This window comes from Toxorhynchites rutilus, chromosome 2 (genome assembly GCF_029784135.1).
Source record: "Toxorhynchites rutilus septentrionalis strain SRP chromosome 2, ASM2978413v1, whole genome shotgun sequence".
Classification (NCBI taxonomy): Eukaryota; Metazoa; Arthropoda; class Insecta; order Diptera; family Culicidae; genus Toxorhynchites; species Toxorhynchites rutilus.
The window spans coordinates 330,132,713-330,152,062 of record NC_073745.1 but is presented as its reverse complement, the minus strand read 5'-3'; the positions used below and the strand labels follow the sequence as shown (position 1 = coordinate 330,152,062).

Below are 19,350 nucleotides of genomic sequence, written 5' to 3'. Positions count from 1 at the left end.
CCTAGAGTATAAACAGTGGATCTCGCTGAGGCAAACTTTCATTCTTCGTGAGGAAATCGACTGAACAATATCGTTGCTGGGCGAGCTGGACGGTGAGCGATCGAATGCCTTCCTCAAGGCACTGGGGGTGGAGAAGTAATATGATGGATAAAGTAAAGTTTTCCAAGGGCCTTTTAAAAGCTTAGAGACGAATGAACTGAAGAAGTTTAAAGTCTCAAGCAAGAAAGGAAGGCAAACTTTCAGTATCTGTTCTGTATTCAAAGCAATGACTATCGCTTATTCTTCCTTGTTTTGTGTCATCACATGTCTTTGTTCCGGATTGAGCTGTGGACGCGATCAAATTACTCACTCGCTGATGTCTCTAGCATTGCACTCATTGCATCAAACTGACGCCATTGCATCAAGGTTTGACCTACACAATTGTGTCCTACCTTGACCTACACAATTGTGACCTACGCAAGCCAGGCTATCGTCAGCTCACCAAGAAAATAAATGTTCTGGAATTTTGTCAGAGATTTGGTTTCGCATGACGGTAGAAAAACTCTCCAAAAAGGATGATACGGTCAAATCTAAGCTAATCTAGACTGGCAATATTAACAGAAAGGGTATTTCTAGAGAAGAGCGCAAAACGGATATAAAGGGTGTGTCACATCAAATTGCATCACGGAAAAAACGCTGTAGGAATTTAATTTTTAGGAATTATATCTTCAGCTTTCGCTTATAATCAGATAAGAGTGTATAGATCACGTTGGCCATGCTTCACTGTCAATTTTTCGTAAATTTGGAAAAATGTTGTCGAACGAAAAAGAGCGTCATGAATTAATCCTGCGCACTCAGTTCGAGAATCCGGAGTTGTCACATCGGGACATCGGTAAGATGCTGGGAATCGTCCAATCCACGGTCAGCAGAGTACTAAAACGATACTTCGAGAACCTAACCATCGACCGGAAGGTGAAGAACGGCAAAAATGGATGCTCCGTCAGTGAAAAAGATCACAAGCGCGTGGTTAAGCATTTAGACGTGCTTTTTAAATATTAAATTTATTACAGTACATACATAGATACCTTGATTTATAAAAATTGTGAAAGCAGCGCAACGAGATGGCTTTCGTTAGAGGCAATTGTTATGCGAAATCTTGAGCGATTTGAAGAGCCTAAACTATTCTATTCGTTCCAAGTTAAGTATGACCATAATCAAACCGCCAATCGTGTATTAACTCATTTAAACGATCCTATGACTGAACCGATTATGGTGTTCCTAAACCTTGTTCTACCACTCATCACTATCGTCAATCGCAGTTTTCGATCAGAAAGTTCTTAATTTTGCGAACTTTATAATGAGACAAGAATGCTATTGTTGATCATGTTGGGTAACTTATGTTTGGAGAGCCACGTGCAATGATTCGCTGAGGCTGACCTTAAAGTGAAAGATTTTGAAGAGTTTCTGAAGAAGCTGAGGATGTTTACGTTGGTATCGATGCAGAAGAAGCTGAGAATGGATTGGATGCAGCTAGGAAGTTGACCTTCAAACCGGTTTGTCGCCACATAACCGGTTGCTACGCACATAAAATAACCATTTTTTAACAACCCATGAATAAGAAAAATAAGTTCAGAGTGAAAATAATTCTTTAGTTTCATTTTTTCTTTAACTTTTCGATACAGATTTTTTGACTAAAAATACAGACACACAGATTTTTTTTTCGAAAATTTTACAGAATTAAATGTGGCAACCATGTGGGTACTTTATTTGTTTCACTAAATCATTTATTTGTTTTTTTATTTTGCTCCATCAGTCACTGCACCGAAAAACTGCTCTAAATGCTGCTCATTGACAGCATTCACCGCACAAGTTTCCTTTCCCGATCGGGTACACAACTGATTACTTCGATGGTTCGCAAAACTACTAATACTCGCACTGAACACTGAAATAGTTCGGCTGAAAAGTTCATAAGGTTGACGTAGATGGCGCCTTTTGTAAAAATCTACTTCACTATCACAAACTATCATCTTCCAATGGATACGTGTCAAAATTTGACAGCAATCGCTGGATTGGTTCGTGAGTTACAGCATTGAAAGTGAAGCAACTTTTGTTATTGTGAAAAAATGGAAAAATCACAATTCTTCAGATCTGGCCCCCAGCGACTATTTTCTGTACGCAGACCTGAAGAGAATGCTCGCTGGCAAGAAATTTAAGACCGAGGGCTATTTTGAGGAAACGCCGAAAGAGTACTATAAAAATGGTATCAAGTTGCAAAATCGCTATAATCACTGTATCGCCCTCGAATGCAATTATGTTGAATAATAAAATTGAATTTTGCAAAAAAAAAAAAATAGTTTTACTGTGTTACCTTATAAACTTTTCAGCCAAACTGTTAATGATGAATGTTGCTACAGTGGTTTTACCATTCGAAAATGGGCGACGAACGATCCGGTAGTACTCAAAGACATCCCGGTCGGAGAACAACCTTCGTTGTCTACGCATCACTTTGGAGTGAGATGGCACGTCAGCAAAGATCTATTTTCTTTCTCCGTGAACTGCAATGCAACCCAAACACATTACATGAAGCGTGAAGTGTTGTCGACTATCGCGAAAATATTCGAGGTCCGTAGGACCCATTGTGATCGTTGCCAAAACCTTCATGCAAGAACTTTGGGAACTCCATATCGACTGGTCGGATCCATTACCAGAACGATACAACGTTCGTTGGCGTTCTTACCTGTTACATCTGCAAGAGACATGGCACATCAAAATCCCTCGTCGCTGCCTATCCATCGTTTCCCTACGGCATGTGTATCTACATGGAAACTGCGACTCATCGGAGACATCATATGGTGCAGTATTATACCTGAGAGCCGTGGGCAAAGTGGGTAACGTCAGCTCGCGCTTGTTTCGCTTCAAATTAAACGTGACACCTATCAGTCGCCCAACCATACCGAGGTTAGAACTCTGCGTAGCTACGTTACTAGCACGGCTCATCAAGACTGTAAAGTTGCTCTGTACGTGTGGTCGACACGGGATACATCCTATTGGGGTGCAACTAATCATTAATCTCCTAGCCCTCCTAGTCTGTACTTCATATCAAGCGTGGTGCATCTCTCTTGACTCGAGGAATCCAGGGTAGAATGGACATTGGTCGGCACAATCTTCCGCTCGTGTAGAGCGGTACAATTTTTGGCTCTTGTTGAATGATCAGTGGCCTGCACAACCTTTGGCCCGGGTATCTGTCAACAGTATGTATATGTATTGCCAGTAAAAGTTTATCGATCGGATGGGAGGGATATGCCACAGGGATACAACGGAGGAAACAGCATTGAACGTTGACATCGGCGTTTCTGAAGAACAGGTATAGAAGAAGCAGACGATCAGTATCACGGTTACCTAAATCATCCCGGACGGGGATATGCGATTGTCTGCCTTGTGCCCTCAATGCTCTGGAGAGCTGAGAGCGGGCAGAATGAAACCGGATACACGACCAGACAACATGCTCGATGTCGTGGTAGCCATCGTCATGCGCATCTTTATCGCATTGGGCTTGCAGGAAGCAATCTATGTGATTGTGCCGATGGCTACCACGACATCGAGTATGTTGCCTGGTCGTGTATTCGGTTTTATGCTGTTATAAATAATTTCCCCAAATTATATTTCATACTTTTTGTAGCACTCAATGCAAAACTTCTAGTGGAAACTATTGTTCTCCCAATTTCTCGATAAATGCGAATCAAACAATTCATTGAAGTCTCCTTTGATTTTATTTGACGTTTTACATGTCCAGTTAGCAAGCGAATGTCGATAACTGGCTTCCTTTCTCGCTCAGTTACCGGACGACTGCTGTACAAAAACGGTTGCTCCTCGTTCGACCTGGAAAGAGACGAGATTCGAAGCACATTGTCTCTTTTACGTGCTGTGCGAGATCCCAGAAAGTCTAGTTAGAACCAAGCTTAGTGGAAAAGTTTAATTTTTATAGCACTGCATTTTTATTGTGCGTAGCGTGCATGAATGCCGCATGGCTACATTACTAGGCCTTACTGAGGCTGTCGTCCTGGATATGGTTGACGAGATACCGCATTTCTTATTCAGCCTTCGATACGATCCGAGTAAGACGCTGCTGTATGCTACTTCAACGATGTAGAACATACGAGCGTTTCTGAATGAATACTTTTCTTAGAATTTGGCCGTCCTACTGGGTCTAGTCTTTTTATCCTACCTCCATCGTAAAGATGTGGATTTTCATTTGTGCCAAGCTGGTAGACACAGAAATGAAAGTCTATGTAAAATTCAAACAATGAAACGGTTAAAATAACAACCAGATTTATTCTCACTATTACTGGTAATATTACATTTTTCCTTTGTTCAAAAGTTTATTTTTAATATGTTAAACACAACGCATCACTGACTAAAAGCCTTATGATCACTAGTTTTTGTTCTTATTATATCTATGATGGGTACACTTCTCTTTCCCCTCTTTGTTATAAGTGCAACTCACTCCACTACTCACTTGTTGGCCCTTTCCACCCTCTATGTCGGGAAATTTGTCGAAGGCGAAACGTCCGTGTAAATTACCGCCGAAGTTTCCTCCACCAAACTGGGGCCAGCTTCCTGCCACCTGGCCACCATTGCTCTGCCCGTGCTGGGGGAGTCCAAACTGGGGCCACGAACCTCCATTGCCATCGCCGAACGTAGGAAATCCAAAGTTCACCTGATTTTGATTGTCGGCGCCAGAACCACTACCATTTTTATCCCCCTTGCCGGAGCGCCTCATGCGATTGATAATTTGCAGAAGTTTGGAATCGTCCGCCGAACAAATTGTGATCGTTGCGAAAATTAAGAATGATAATAATGCAATAAACTTCATCTTCGGGATGTTTGCTAGCGCGAAGATCGATTGAAACTGAAATGGTGATTTTGCGATGGAAATTGTGTAACATAATGTTGTCGGCGAGTGGTGAATCACCGGCGATAGTGAATGCGAAGCGAAAAGTTCCTGGAATTTTTGTTTTTTCTACTGTCGGATTTTCGGGTTGTTTTGTTCGTACAGTATAATCTAGTAATAACCTCTGACTCGCTGTGATAATTTGATTTGTTTTTGCGAAGAAATGCCTATTCTTTAAATTTCTGATACCGTAAAATAATGGGCTCCAATCGCGAGAGATGGTAATAAAACATTAGAAATTTTCTTTTGCGTATGGTTTCGCTACGCGCAGAGATGCCAACCTTCCTGATGTTTCAGGTTTTCTCAGACTTTGCCACGTTCCCTGATATCCTGACAAACTCAATTTTGCCTGATTTTTATAAAATGTTCCTGATTTTTCCTAATTTTCATACTTTCATTTTATTAGAAAAAAAAAGTCCATAATAAACACACTAGGATCTCTTCTTCTGGTAAAAGCCGTACCTAAGTTTTTTTTATCATACATATTGTCAGTAGTAAATTGACTGGATAAGCTTTTCCAGAATGGAAATCCCAAATCATATTTACTACACTGTGCTCCCGTGGCCGAGTGATTAGCGTCACATTTAACATGAACAGGAATCTGGTTCGATTCCCGTTCTGGCCGGGGGAATTTTTTGTCAAAGAAATTTCCTCCGATTTGCACTGTGGTCAAGCGTATCCTAGAGCGTGCCTTTCAGAAGGCATTCAAGGCGTGTTATTCGGCATAGAAATCTCAACTAATTACTAATAAAAATGACGCAAGTAATACTATGTTGAGACGGCGAAGTTCCTGTAGGAACGTTAGTGCCATTTAAGAAGAAGACACTCAAAATGTTCTACGATTTTCAAAACAGTACTGAATAATTTGCCATTTTTAGCACATTTTTTACCATCCTAATTTATTACATGAAATGCGTTCAAAAGTAATGAAAATTATAATAATATATAACATACGTTGAAAAATTTTAGGGTAGCACAATGCTATCCGCGTTGACGGCATTGAGCTTCGTATTACTAAATGGGGGAGTAAGCATGACAATATGGGTTTGCAGAAGAAATGAACACACTTTTAAAATAAAAATTATAAATGAAAATTATTTTTCCCAAATCAAATTGATACTCTATGTAAATGAAAATCACTGTTGCTTGCAAATAGTGAAAAAATATCATACAAAAATTGTGTCTAACGATACTTTTGTATTATAGGGGTAAGTTTTGGTGAGATTATCTGATAAATCATAGAAAATAGTTTAAATTAGGGCCAGAACAACGTACTTCTAGTAGGTGAATAACGCAAAGAAAATAAAATCATACAAATTTTAGCAATTTAAAACTGCCTTAGGGCCGACTAATCTAATAGAGAATAGTTGGCCTCATACAAACTAATGTCATATCCAGATGTCGACACCATTCCGCCGTCAACGCGAAGAGCGATATAAGAGTAATATGAGCGAGCGAAACAAGAGACACATTGCAAATGAACACGCATGAAAGCTTTCACATACTTTGCCACATACACGGCCCAGGCCGAGAAAGATATAGATTCACGTTTATGCTCTCCTCTTTACTTTTAGGAAACACTTTCCAACTTCGTTTTATAATGAGGTGTAATATTATCACGTATTTATTCAACAGCACCGGTGGCTATGTGGATAACGTGGTTTTGTAAAACTGCCCTGCATACCACCCGTTGGACTTTTTTTTTTGTGTACGTTCAGTCTGAGAGAAAGAGATGTCTGCTCCCATACATACAAACATTTTGAAGCTTTTGAAATAGATGTTTTTATTTATTCATTTCACCCTTCAGCACACGAAAAAGCATTTTTTCTGCCGAAGATGAATTGTTTTCTGCCAACGCTAGTTAGGGTATAGGAACGGAGACATTGAAAAGAATGCCAGCAGCTTACAAATATCACGGGCTAAATAAAAAAAAGATAAAGGCTCCGTGAAATTTCGCAGCAAAAACATCTAAATACATCAAATACATAATTGAGAAGTAAGATTGATAAATAATTTATATTAAGTTGTTTGGGAAATTCGTGCCGCCTCAGACGATGACCAAATCGAAAGTTGATTAAGAATAATTGGGACACAACAAATGAATAAGCAGATTATCTACAGATTCCTAAAACCACCGTTTATGTGGATCTGGCGAAACTTTTTTTTACGTAAATCGATACGATGTGTAAGACCCACATAATCTGACAAAAAACCTTTAAGAGATAGCATTTCGGTTTGCGGCTCGATTCTAAAACGTAACGAAAATGCTTTTTTGTAGCAAATCATGACGGGTGATGAAATTGGATCATTTACAACAGTGTTGAGTGGCTGAAAAACTTGCAATAAGTGAAATAAATTGCTAAACCCAAAGTTGATCTACACCCGAAAAAAGTCATACCCTGTGTCTGGGCTTGGGAAGGAATTCTGTATTATGAACTTCTACCAAGCAACCAATCGATACATTCCCACGAGTACTGCACGCAATTGGACAACTTAAAGGCAGCGATCCAGAACCAAAGTCCATAACTAGTCAATGTGATAGGCGTCGTGTTCCATCAGGAAAACGGTGAACTTCATGTCTTTTGACCACTCTACAATTTTTTTTAATCTGGTTAGGAAGTGCTATCCCTCCAGCTGAACTAACCGGCTATTGTACCTTCAGCTTATTTTAGGTTTAGGTTTAGGTCGCTGCAAAATTCTCTCAAAGGCAAAAACTTCGACTCCATGGAAAGCATAGAAAATACGTAAATAGTATTCGATATAATAGCAATTCTGGGAGGATAGTGAAAGATGGCAAAAAGATGTTTTTGTTTTCCCGAAAATCGTCACGAACTTTTCGGACAACCTAATATGACCTATCCTGATTTGTATATTCACTTATCCTAAAGTGACCAGATGGTCAGAGGTCTAACGCGGGACACAAAAAACAAAACGTTATGTATATACGTTATGTGAACATAAACCTAGTTTAGCGAGTCTAAACTGATCAGTATTATTTATTTCTGAGTATCGGCACTCAGTTGTGATTTTTCGGTGGTTTAGATTTTGTTTACGCCCGAAAATCACTCAGAGCTCAATCAGAGCATTTCGCCTGGCAAGCACGATTAAAATTCTACAATTTTTTTCAAATTATCGAATGGAATGCTCGAAAATTTCAAATAATTTTTCATCCATTCAAGAAAATCAACATGATCAAATTGTGATATTGAAATATATTGATATCGCGGGACATTTTCGTTTCTTTTGCCAAATGCGGGACGTTTCGCGGGACGGAATCTTACGCGGGACGTCTGGTCAGTTTAACTTATCCTTACTTTTGAAAATTACAGTTGGCAACCCTGGTTAAGCGCAATAGTTTGCTCATTTGTCACTAATTCAAATTAAAAGCTAACGAAGCATATCCAGGGCTGTATGATGATCCTCATGCTTGTCTTATACATATACTTTCTGCAGCAGGTGGAGTTCGAGTGGGTGCTGCGTGAGGAGGTTCACTCGGTGCTGAAACAGCTGCATGCCATCTTGGTGGAGTGCGCACATCGGTTTCCGGTGCCACTGTACGGAAACGAGGGTAAGAAGCAGGACAAATTCGTGCTGACGGCGGCTCCAGAGCAGTTGAAGTGCGTTGTCACTCTGACTGGGGACAGTATTACGCATGCGGTGAGCTGTTGCAAATCATGTTGATGAAGAAACGTTTCAATTTAATTTAATTCGTATTCTAGGATATAAATTTCAAGGTGCAGCGACAGCAGCAGCAAACGCAACGAACCACAATCACTCAAGACTATCCGTGGAAAATCCAACAGGTGCAGGATGCTGCCAACCATCTCCAGCAAGCAATAAACCACATCGACAATGTGGATAGTTCGTACAATTTTAAAACCTCCGACGAGGTGCTGCATGTTCTGGGCAATATATTGGGTGCACTGCAGCGAGGAAGGACCTCGCTGGTTGTGCCCCGGAAGAAACCGATCGACGAGCTTATGAAGAGCAGGAATATGAAGGCACTGTCGCCGAATCTTCCGGAGGATTTGGCTATCAGTTTTTACATACAGAGCCACAAGTTGATTTTCGTTGCCTACCAGCTGACGAATTTCCAGGGCACGATGAAGTTTGATTCCTGCCAGGCGGAATGTTCGGTGCCATGGTTGAACGAAGTGTTGGTGTTGTTCACCGTGGCCTTGCAGCTGTGCCAACAGCTTAAAGATAAGGTATAGTAATCTGAATGTTTCTATTGCCACTTAATATTTATTGTTTCTGTCCAATCCAAGATTTCAGTATTCTCACAGTACAAGGATTTCACCGTTGGTTCCCGGTCGGCTTCCGCGTTGTCCTACTGACTGGACCATTCGCCCGCTCCGGACTCACTGCTTCCGTGTCGGGCTTAATGATTGTTCTGTGGCAGGAGCGTATTGTCGGTGTAATTCCCCCTATGTAAAGCTAGTTTTCTCTCTACAGTAGCTGCAATTGTAGTGCTCCTCTCATAGAAACAAAAAAAACAAAATCTTGTAGATCTTAAGCGTCGCGGAAAGTTCACGGACATATGTTTGTCCAAACAAAGATCTAGGAATTAGTGCTGTAAAGTTTGGTCAACTAGCGCTCCCGGTGGGGAAGTCGACCGTTGTTGATAATATTGATGTTTGTTATTACTATTAATCCGTGTTATCTCGCATCTAGAATCGCTACGAAACGTTTGTCATTCATGTCGTGCAATTTGCGGCAGCCGTGTGGAACACGAGAAGCTTACTGGGAGAGGGTTATTTGATGAATGTTTGTAAGATATCCTATATTAGTGTGATTCGCGTGTGACGTAAAACAGGCCAATCGGATGTTTTGCATTGTTTCCCGGCGCCCCGATTCGTTGTTCCGATGTGTGACTGTGGCACAGAAAAAAATGTAAAGCGAGGAAACTCTGGCGAAAACACGTTTAGATAAGGAATAATTTTTAATGTTCAAGCGTACTTAAGAGACATAAGTAAACCAATGTGGCATATAGTGACAAATTTTTTCTCATCACTGTGTGGAAGTTTTGATGTATCTTCGCGGTCAGCTGGTAGCGCCTTGAGCGTGTGATTCGGTTTGAAGACAAACTCTGAGTATTGGTGAGCGTATAGTTGCAAGTGTGGCAGTCTCTCAATTGGCTAGAATCTCGAAATCCAGTCAAGAATGGAAACTACACACTCAGGCTGTTTGCTGACGGCGGCGAAGGTTAATGATGAATGATCCTAAATCGATGGTTACCTTGTTCGGTTGGTCCCAAAATCAAAGTACAGGGTCTTTCAGATTAAATGCTCACGCAACAAATTTTAATAACCTCTAAAAAGGTGAACCGATTTTAATTTTTTGAAAAACGAAAATAAAGCTTATTTTAGGACATTTTCGATGTGACTACCACTTTTTTCGATAACGCGTTTTAAATGGTGAACAAAATTCTTTATGCACAACTCGACTTCGATGCTGTTGAAAATCCGAGTTATTTCTTCTTTAAGTTCCCCCAAATTTTGTGGCTTATTAACATAGCAACGGTTTTTCGCGTACCCCCAGAGGAAGTAATCGACGACGAGAAATGTTGAAATTCTTACCATAAGAGGACAAAGTTTCATTAAGGCTTCGGTTGCTCGAGTAATACGATTTCACTAAAAATACACGTTCTTGTAAATTGTACATCTTGACACTGGAAACCATCCGATCAGAATGAACGAGTAGCCGAATATTATCGTCCCGAAGTGGGGAATGCAGTGTTACCATCGACGGAGAGAAAAAAAATCTTAGAGGTTATTTGATTTTTTTTTGCGTGAGCGTTTAATCTGAAAGACCCTGTATTTGCAAGATTCCTTACGTCACTGAAATGCTCGTTAAAATATAAACAAAATCCATGAAAAATCAGTAATTAAAAATAATTTTTGAATTTATACAAGTTGTGTTTTCTGTTAATTAGTAGGTTTGCTTTATGTAAAAATGTGTTTTTTAAATTATGATTTGCTCGGTTGGAATGAGTATATATTAAGAATGGGCGATCTCGGATCGGTTTTTCGCAGATCGATCTTTTCCATTCCGATTTCCGATTTTTTGAATCGATCTTTTTGACTTGAAAAAACCGAGAAAATCGATGACCAACTAACATTTTTTTCAAACACAATGTCTACATTTGAATCGCTTCTTCTACAATTTCATTCTGTACAAATGCTGACCGAGACTTAGAGGCGAATGAACTAAAACTTTAAAGCCTATTAAAAACAAAAAGTTGAGTTGACCGAGACAGAACTAGTGGCAGCAACTGAGGGGATTTACTATCACCAGTGGCTCATATGATTATTGAACTAGATGTTGACATCAATTTCAGGCGAAAGGTTATTCTTTAGAACTGGCGCCAAAATCAAGAATCGGCTTCGTCTAAATGACAAACAATGACAATGGCACGACTGGCTTTTATGGAATCGTCAGCTTAGTTATGGACAGTTGTTGAATTCACAGTAAAGCTTTATAAAACGACTCCATGACGTCACAAAATGAATGCCCTGTAAAATGTTTTTTCCTGGACAAAATGCTTTTGATGTTTGAATAGAAGTATGAAATTTGTATTCCATGTCTAAAGGAAACACGATACTCCTATAGAATAAGCAGAGCAATTTGAAAACAATCTTTTGATTTTTCAAAGATCGATTCTTTGGTATTGATTTAATCAGCGGACCGATCCCTACGCCGTTTGGAGAATCGATTCGACAAGATCGATATTTTTAGAAAGATCGTCCAATCTCAGTATATAAATACATGAAAAAGATAGACACAAGGTCAACGGAAATCGTGTTTAGTATGGACTTCACAAATTCCTGAGATCTAACAACCCGACCCCGTCCAAAGTGTACTATATACAGAACTAAGTCGCTAATCACATACCAGCTCGGCGGGCTGCACATAAGCCAGTCTGACGCAATAGATGGTTGAGAGAACTCAAACGATTGAGATCCTCTGCTCTCCGGTGTTTCTGCAAACTGCGCTGTCCATTTGCAAAACAAGAACTGGACCGGACGTGATACGAATACCGTTTGTACAATCGTTTCCTGTATAAATTGTATATGAGGCGTATGCAGGAAAACCTCCGTAGGATCCCGAAATTTTTCTAGTCTTTTGTCAACTTCGAGAGAATGGAAAAAAAAGGATTGCCCGTAAATATGTTTATGGTGAGCCACTCTTCGTTGATAAAATTAAGCAAGAGTTGAATCGCAATTCGTGCTCCGCAATGTAAGTTGAGGCTGCCGTCAGGGACACTGCAACCAACGTTTTAAATCTCGATATCTGTCGAGTTACCAGCGAGGTTGTGGAAACTGTGGTTATGCATCCCGGGCCGGATGGTTCCTAACATTTTTCTTTCCGTTTATCGTTCCTATTCATTATCTCTCTACAGCAGAGTACGTCTCCTTCGCTATGGACGCAGTCCTGTTTTCTGAACGAGAACGGAACATAGAAAACGGGAGGGGAGAATGAAGGGAGTTCAACCGAAAAGTTGAAATATAAGAAGTTCAATCGGGAAGTTGAAGTAAATTCAACCGAGATGTTGAAGGGAATTGAACCGAGAGGTAGAAAGACATTCAAACGGGAGGCTGAAAGGAATTCAACCGGGAGGTTAAATGGATTTCAATCGGGAACTTGAAGGAAATTCATCCGGAAGGTTGAGGTGATTCCAACTGAAAGATTGTAGTGAATCTAAACGGGAGGTTGAGGAGAATGTGAAAGTTGAATGTTGTATTCCGTTGAAAGGTAATCAACCGAGAAGTTGAAGAATATTTAACAACAATTTAACAACCAACCGAGTGGCTGAAGTGAATCTAACCGGAGGGCAGAAGTGAATTCAACTGGTAGATTGAATTAAATTCTACTGGGACGTTGGAGTTGGGATTCAACCAGAAGGTTGAATTCACTTCAAAGTCTAAGAAGCTGAGTAAAGGTACTCAGGTGATGGAAGAAAATCCATATCCGGAAGGTTGGTAAACACAATCGAGAGTTTATCAAACCCCAATCAAGAGAATGAAAAGCATATACACTGCGTTTCACAACTATAGAACCACTCATTTTTTCAGAGTTTCCAGAGATATGTAAGAAGTCGGTTGAATTGAAGTATATAGTGCAGGATACAACAAGTATCTTCAATTCAAAGACTGGTTATTTAAATTTTATTGTTGTGTTCAGGCGCGAAACAATCAACACACAAAAATTCCAGTGTTTCAAAACAATAGAACCAGATGGAAAAACTCCCACTCCTTTACAAAATTAACGTCAATTTCACATGAATTACAATAAGTGTCTGATTCGTAGGTCATACTTAGTTTTCAGTCAGTTCAAATAACCCATTCGGGGTGGTTTTGACCAAGCTGCGCCATTTTGTAGTGTGTATCTCGTTCTGCACAGAGGATATTGCTCGTTTAAGCTCTTCAAATCACTCATACTGCTTGTAAGCAACATCTATTATTCGTACAATCACTCCTCATAAGTTCTTGATAGGGTTTTGATCTGGTAAACAAGCTAACCAGCCCAGAATCTGAAGCCCGTATTCAATAAACCATACCTTGGCTTTCCGGATTTTATGAATTTATGCCAAATTACCCAATTATCACATTAGATGTAAATGTTTTTGATGTTAAAACAGCAGTAAATGATTCTGAAATACTTCTTTGTACTTCTGACTGTTTATTCGTGTTGATGGTAAGCTACCTAAACCAGGCCTTTTTGAGAAAATTTTCCCCAAACCATAAACATCTCATCAACATAAATGTACAGTCAAAAGTGCAATGAAGTACTTCAGAATCATTTAGTTCTGATTTTGCATCAAAAAGGCCATGATAATTGGGTAATTTGGTATCAATTCATAACATCCGGAAAGTCAAAGCAAAGTTTATTGAATACGGGCGTCAGATTCTGGACTGGTCAGCTTGTTTACCACATCAAAACCCTATCAATAACTTATGAGGAGTGATCGTACGAATAGTAGATGCAGCTAACAAGCAGTATGAGTGATTTGAAGAGCTTAAACGAGCTGTATCGTCTGCGTAGAACAAGATACACACTACAAAATGGCGCAGCTTGGTCGGTGAGAACTAAGTATGACCTACAAATCAGAAACTTATTGTAATTCATGTTAGTTAGACGTTAATTTTGTAAAGGAGTGAGAGTTTTTCCATCTGGTTCTATAGTTATGAAACACTGGAATTTCTGTTTTTTTAATGTTTCGCGCCTGAACCCAAAAATAAAGTTCAAATGACTAGTCTTTTAAATAAATATAGTTATTATATCCTAAACTATATACTTGAATTCAAACGACCTCTTACATATCTCTGAAAACTCAGAAAAAATGAGTGGTTCTATAGCTGCGAAACGCAGTGTAGTAGATGGAAAAGTTGATCGAATTGTAAAAGTTGGGGAAGATCATCAAGTCTGGACCAAGTGTTATGAAAGAACATGAAGAAGTTGAATAAACTGGATGCAGGTGTTTAGAACAAAATGTATTGTACTATAAAATCGAAAGAATTTTGAAATGAATTTCGTTATAGTGCATCCATTCAAATCTTCCTTATGTCGAAGAGATGAATGTTTCTAGCACTACGTATTGAAGCTCGGGTTGGTCACAAGGGGTTTCTGTAGGCACGACGGATGAACCAACAACAAAAGAACCATGTTCAGCTTAACACCCCGCAGATTACGCACGACATTCTCGAAGATAATTATCTTTGAATTTCGTCGATTTGAACGTTATGTTCCACATTGATTCGTGAGGGCAAGGGGGATTGTAGGATCCACCTTAATATAATAATCTTGGTCTGGATTTCTCCTCGCGATGTCAACAGAAAAAATGGAAGGGAAGAATAGAAATAGAGTGTGCGGACAGTAAACACAGGAATCTGACAGAAGACAGGATGGAAAACGACTGGACGAGATTGACCGGATGGTAATCCACTACAAATTTGGCCTACTTTATTCCTTTCTGTCAGCGCGGTACGAATGTGGTACGAATCAGCTACCGTAGAAGTGGAAAGAGGAGGTGATTTGTCCCATCTATAAAAAGGTGACAGGGTGGATTGTGAGAACTACAATGCAAGGATGTCTAAAAAACTCCATCCCATATACCATTTCATGCCCGGTTGTTCGACGATGAACCAGATTTTTACCCTACGTCAGAAGCACGAGTACCAGACTTCTACGCATCACATCTCCGTCGCATATGACATATGGCATCGATCGACGACAGCTATGGAGAATCATAGACAAGACTTCCACTGGAAGCTAATAAGACTTACTCAAATAACTATAAACATTGTGCGGTGCAATGTACAGATCTCAGGCGATCTGTCGGAATCATTTCCATCAAGGAATCATCAATCAAGTTCAATCGGAATTCAACTGGTGGCAACGCCGATGAAGCTCTGCATTTGAGATCCAGTTATGTGCCCATCAGGCCCGAATCATAAACCACAGACACTGGCATCGGCGTGGTGCCGTGGCCTAGTGGTTAGCGTCACACATCGTGCCGGGGGCTTGGTTTCGATTCCCGTTCTGGCCGGAGGAATATAGAAATTTCCTCGACTTTCTTCCGACTGTGGATACGCGTATTCTAGAACTTGCCACTCAGAATATATCCAAGGCGTGTTATTTGGCACAAGAAATCTCAACTAAGTACTACTAGTAGAAAAATGACGTAACGTAAATAACTGGGAACAGCTTACTTGCATATAACAGCAACACGTTCGAACTCAAAATTCGCATTTTGGGTGGGCTGACTTATCTGGTTCGATCTTCATGTCTTACGCAAACTTGCGAAAGCAGCTTGTTTTTTTGATACCTGCGCGTATCAGTATTCAGTATTGGAAACTTTCGACCCTCTCCACTGATTGCCCCGCTACTGTGAAATTGATAGGTCGACCGTGTTGACGTCCAGGGCTTCAGTTTTTCTGATATTGATGTTGAGACTAAAGTAGTAGAAGTCGGGTCATTCAGCCTATTCTGCATGTCAGAGTGTCGTTGTTGCAGTGAAGCTTTGATAGTTTGGAACTATGCGCGCAAAAGCCTCATAATGTGCTGCTATGAGTTGGATTATTTTTTCTCGAAACTCTTTTGCATCTCAGGGATCTGGTGGTTGAGAAAGTCAGAAGCTTTTTTATAATTAAAAAAATAAAATACAGGAAGGGAGTTATATCTGTGGTTTAACCGCAAGGTTGACGTGAGACTATCGTTGATTTAGTGATCATTTGTTTGAAGTTGAATCAGAATCCATTCTGAACGAATGAATAAATGAATATTTGGGAGACTTCGACAACGAGAGCGTTAAGTTGGAGGCACAAGGTTGTATGCATTCAATATTGGATACGAAAATATTCTACTGATGGGGAAGAATAATCTTCAGAAGCTTTTCTGTTTATTGCAATTGATTGAAAAATCACAAAACGCATTGCATTTGATCACAGTATTATATGAATTGAAAACATTAAAAAAAACTCTTTCGCTTGAATGTAATTTTCAATTCCAAGGGGAACTGGCAGATTATTTTTCAGCAACGATGACATCTTTCCCGATTCTTCTCGAAGTCCACCAGTGGATAATGTTAACTCGATAACCACCAAACGAAAAGAGTTGCGCGCGTATGTGTGTGTGTGGCGGCTGCTCCGATGCCTCAAGCGGAACCAATTTTCGATGCTATTACTTTCTTGGTCGCCTTTTCAGTGGCATCACTCTCCTCCTGATGGATTCCCTTCTGGCCTAAGGTGCACAAACAGGCTCTTGGTGACACCGTTCATCAGCGCTTTCATGATGAACGAAGTAAGCTTCACCACAACAGCGTGGATTTCCGAGCGGCGCGTGCTTATATACCGATTGGTGATTTCAATTACCTGTTTTGAAAGCAATTTTAAGGCTATTGAAACAAGTTTTTGGATCAAAAAGTAACAAGTATATAACGCGTAGACATTTTATCTTTCGAAAGAAGTGTTTATCATACCATTTCGTTCAGTTGTTTAGGATCTACTTACACTCAAAATCTCGTTCTCCGGCGCAAAGCTTTCGTTTTCGAAAATTTGGTTTTACACCCCGGTATAGAAATGAAAGACGTAGTCCTACGTCAAAAAGTTACAAGTGTGTGAATTGAGAAAAATAGAAAAACAGTACACTGTAATACATGATTTCAGCTCTCCTGGTTATCCCTAGATTAGATATTGCGTCACTAAAATGGCTATCACTCGGTAAATAATGACAATTTCGAAAAATCTTTTGAATAACATTTTTTGGAATGGCTAAATGATAATTTTCGGAGATTAGAAGAAAAAAAAATCTATTTTCTCCAATTTTCAGACTAGAATACCCCCTCAAAGAAAACATGAACGAGGAAAGAGGTGACTGGACCAATATATACATTGCAGTGAAGTGCAACAAATAGGGGAGGGAGCTTTATGTTCATGGACAGTGTTCAGTTTTTACCAATAAGGATGTTCTCAAGTGCATATAAATTTATGTTCCAATTTTAGTGTTTCAACATTTAATTGAACGATTCTTTCTTTTTTCAAATATAAGTTCCATTCGTTTGCACCATAAGTTATTCTTCGTTTTCATTCTCCAGTTTCATAATTGGAAAGCTTCTTTTTTCAGAACAACATAATTCAAATTAGTATGAAACCAAACAGAATGTGATTCGAGCACGAAATTCTTATGCCCAACATGCAAAGACAACTATAAGTAAGAAAGAAAATGTGTGTCAATTTATTTTAGTTAGATCGTATATAGTAATTACCGTCGATTTTGAGTCCAAATACTATTTTACTCGTCGGTGCAAGTTAATATAAAAATTCCCGTGGTCACAAACCCACAATAAAACCCATATAAGCTAACTACTCACGTGTTATTCGTTACCTATACAAAAAAAAAGTTCACCCGTTCTTTACAAACAGAAGATCTTCCCTTCTGCTCCGGAATCGGTTTGCGAATCCGTGCTTACTAAAGAAACGACAATAAATATTTATAATGTGATCAACATCCTATCGCATGGACAACTACAGAAACACAAAAAAGGGATAAGCAGAAGAAGAAAAAAGCGAAATGCTACCCATTGATCTCAGAAATCACGGAAAATATAGACTGTCATTGATCACTACTGATGTCGCGTCAGATAAATTCCCTAGAAACCGAGCGAAACGTACGTAAAGCACATCCGCACCCCCAAAATTAACCAATATTATCCTTCGGACAGATAAACACCTCCGGATATCGGAAAAATATAACCGGTTCAATAAAAAGAAAACAAGCACAGAGTTTATTTTCCCATTGGCCATGATGACATTTTCACACGTTACATCGATGATTGGTGTGTGGAGTCAATAAGGATAATCTGCCTCTTGTGTGGAATTGCACTTGGCGAAAAATAATTTGAATCCTACTAAGGTAAATAGGTACATAGTGATCACCCTCAAAGTTTGAATGCTTTTGAAACTTGGAGTATTTTCGGAACCTTTTAATTGTTTTTGAAGATACAAGCTGACACAATGAGCGATCATTTTAGCCCACAATGGCGTTTCGCTCAACTTTCCCTCGAACAATTTCACGCGTTTACCACGTGACTGCAACACCCCGGTGTAACGGCAAATGAGCGCGCGCGTTGTGTGTTGAATCCTTGATCCCATCCCCGGGAGATTATTTCGAGCGGAAATAAAAACATAATTGCATGTGGTTGCAGTAAATCCGATGCGAGCCGCTTTGGCAAACAAAAACAACATGAAACGGAAATTGGAAATGCATCGAATTCGTTTTTTTACGGGGTGGTTTGATGATTGAGATTAATCGAATGTGAGGTGACAAAAAAATGTGTGCCTAGTTGTGACAGTCATTGGTGGGAATATTTTCGGTGTCTATAAGGTAGGGGAAGGGTGGTAAAGACAGACACCTAAAGTAAACGTTGATTTTTTCGTGAATTTAACAAAAAAAAAATATATGTATATACAGTGACTCAAATCCGTAATCGTACTCTACCATGCAGACCTCTTTTCCCTTTTTTGAAAATCGAAAACAAGCTTTCGGAACATTCTATTTAGATAAAATCATAGTGTCATATGAGAGTTAAAAGGTTTGCTATCTGATTTCAGATTAATGGTTTTTATTTCTCTAAAAATGGCGAATGTATGTGCTAATGTATGAAAATTGACTCAAACTCATAATCGTACGCTGGTTGAAATCTCAACTCGATTTCGAAGGTGTTGGTCAATTTCCGAATTCCATCATTAATATGGTATACCTTGTTCATTACAACTATGTGTAGCTGTCTTACGCGATATCTACGAGTTTTTGGTGTATTCGGAAGGAACATTCATCAATTTTTTCATCAAGTGGTTTTTAAAATCATTATTTTTAGAAATTAAATGGTTTCTAAATTTTCTACACAGATGACTTCCCTC

General features: G+C 39.5%; 2 protein-coding genes across 2 annotated transcripts in view; one reads left to right on the top strand and one right to left on the bottom strand.

Annotated features, from left to right (window-relative positions):
• The window catches only part of LOC129765192 (protein rogdi), a 34,233-nt gene extending 16,806 nt beyond the window's left edge, over positions 1-17,427 (top strand). Inside the window, exons 3-5 of the mRNA XM_055765199.1 lie at positions 8,384-8,587; positions 8,650-9,138; positions 9,199-17,427. Coding sequence (XP_055621174.1) covers positions 8,384-8,587; positions 8,650-9,138; positions 9,199-9,267 — 762 coding nt within the window. The 3' untranslated portion in view covers positions 9,268-17,427. The remainder of the gene's footprint in view (positions 1-8,383; positions 8,588-8,649; positions 9,139-9,198) is intronic.
• LOC129765193 (uncharacterized) lies at positions 4,292-4,901 on the bottom strand. Its single transcript, XM_055765200.1, has one exon. It carries the CDS (start codon positions 4,850-4,852, stop codon positions 4,412-4,414), a length of 441 nt encoding a protein of 146 aa, XP_055621175.1. The 5' UTR covers positions 4,853-4,901; the 3' UTR covers positions 4,292-4,411.
• Positions 17,428-19,350: the final 1,923 nt, after the last annotated feature.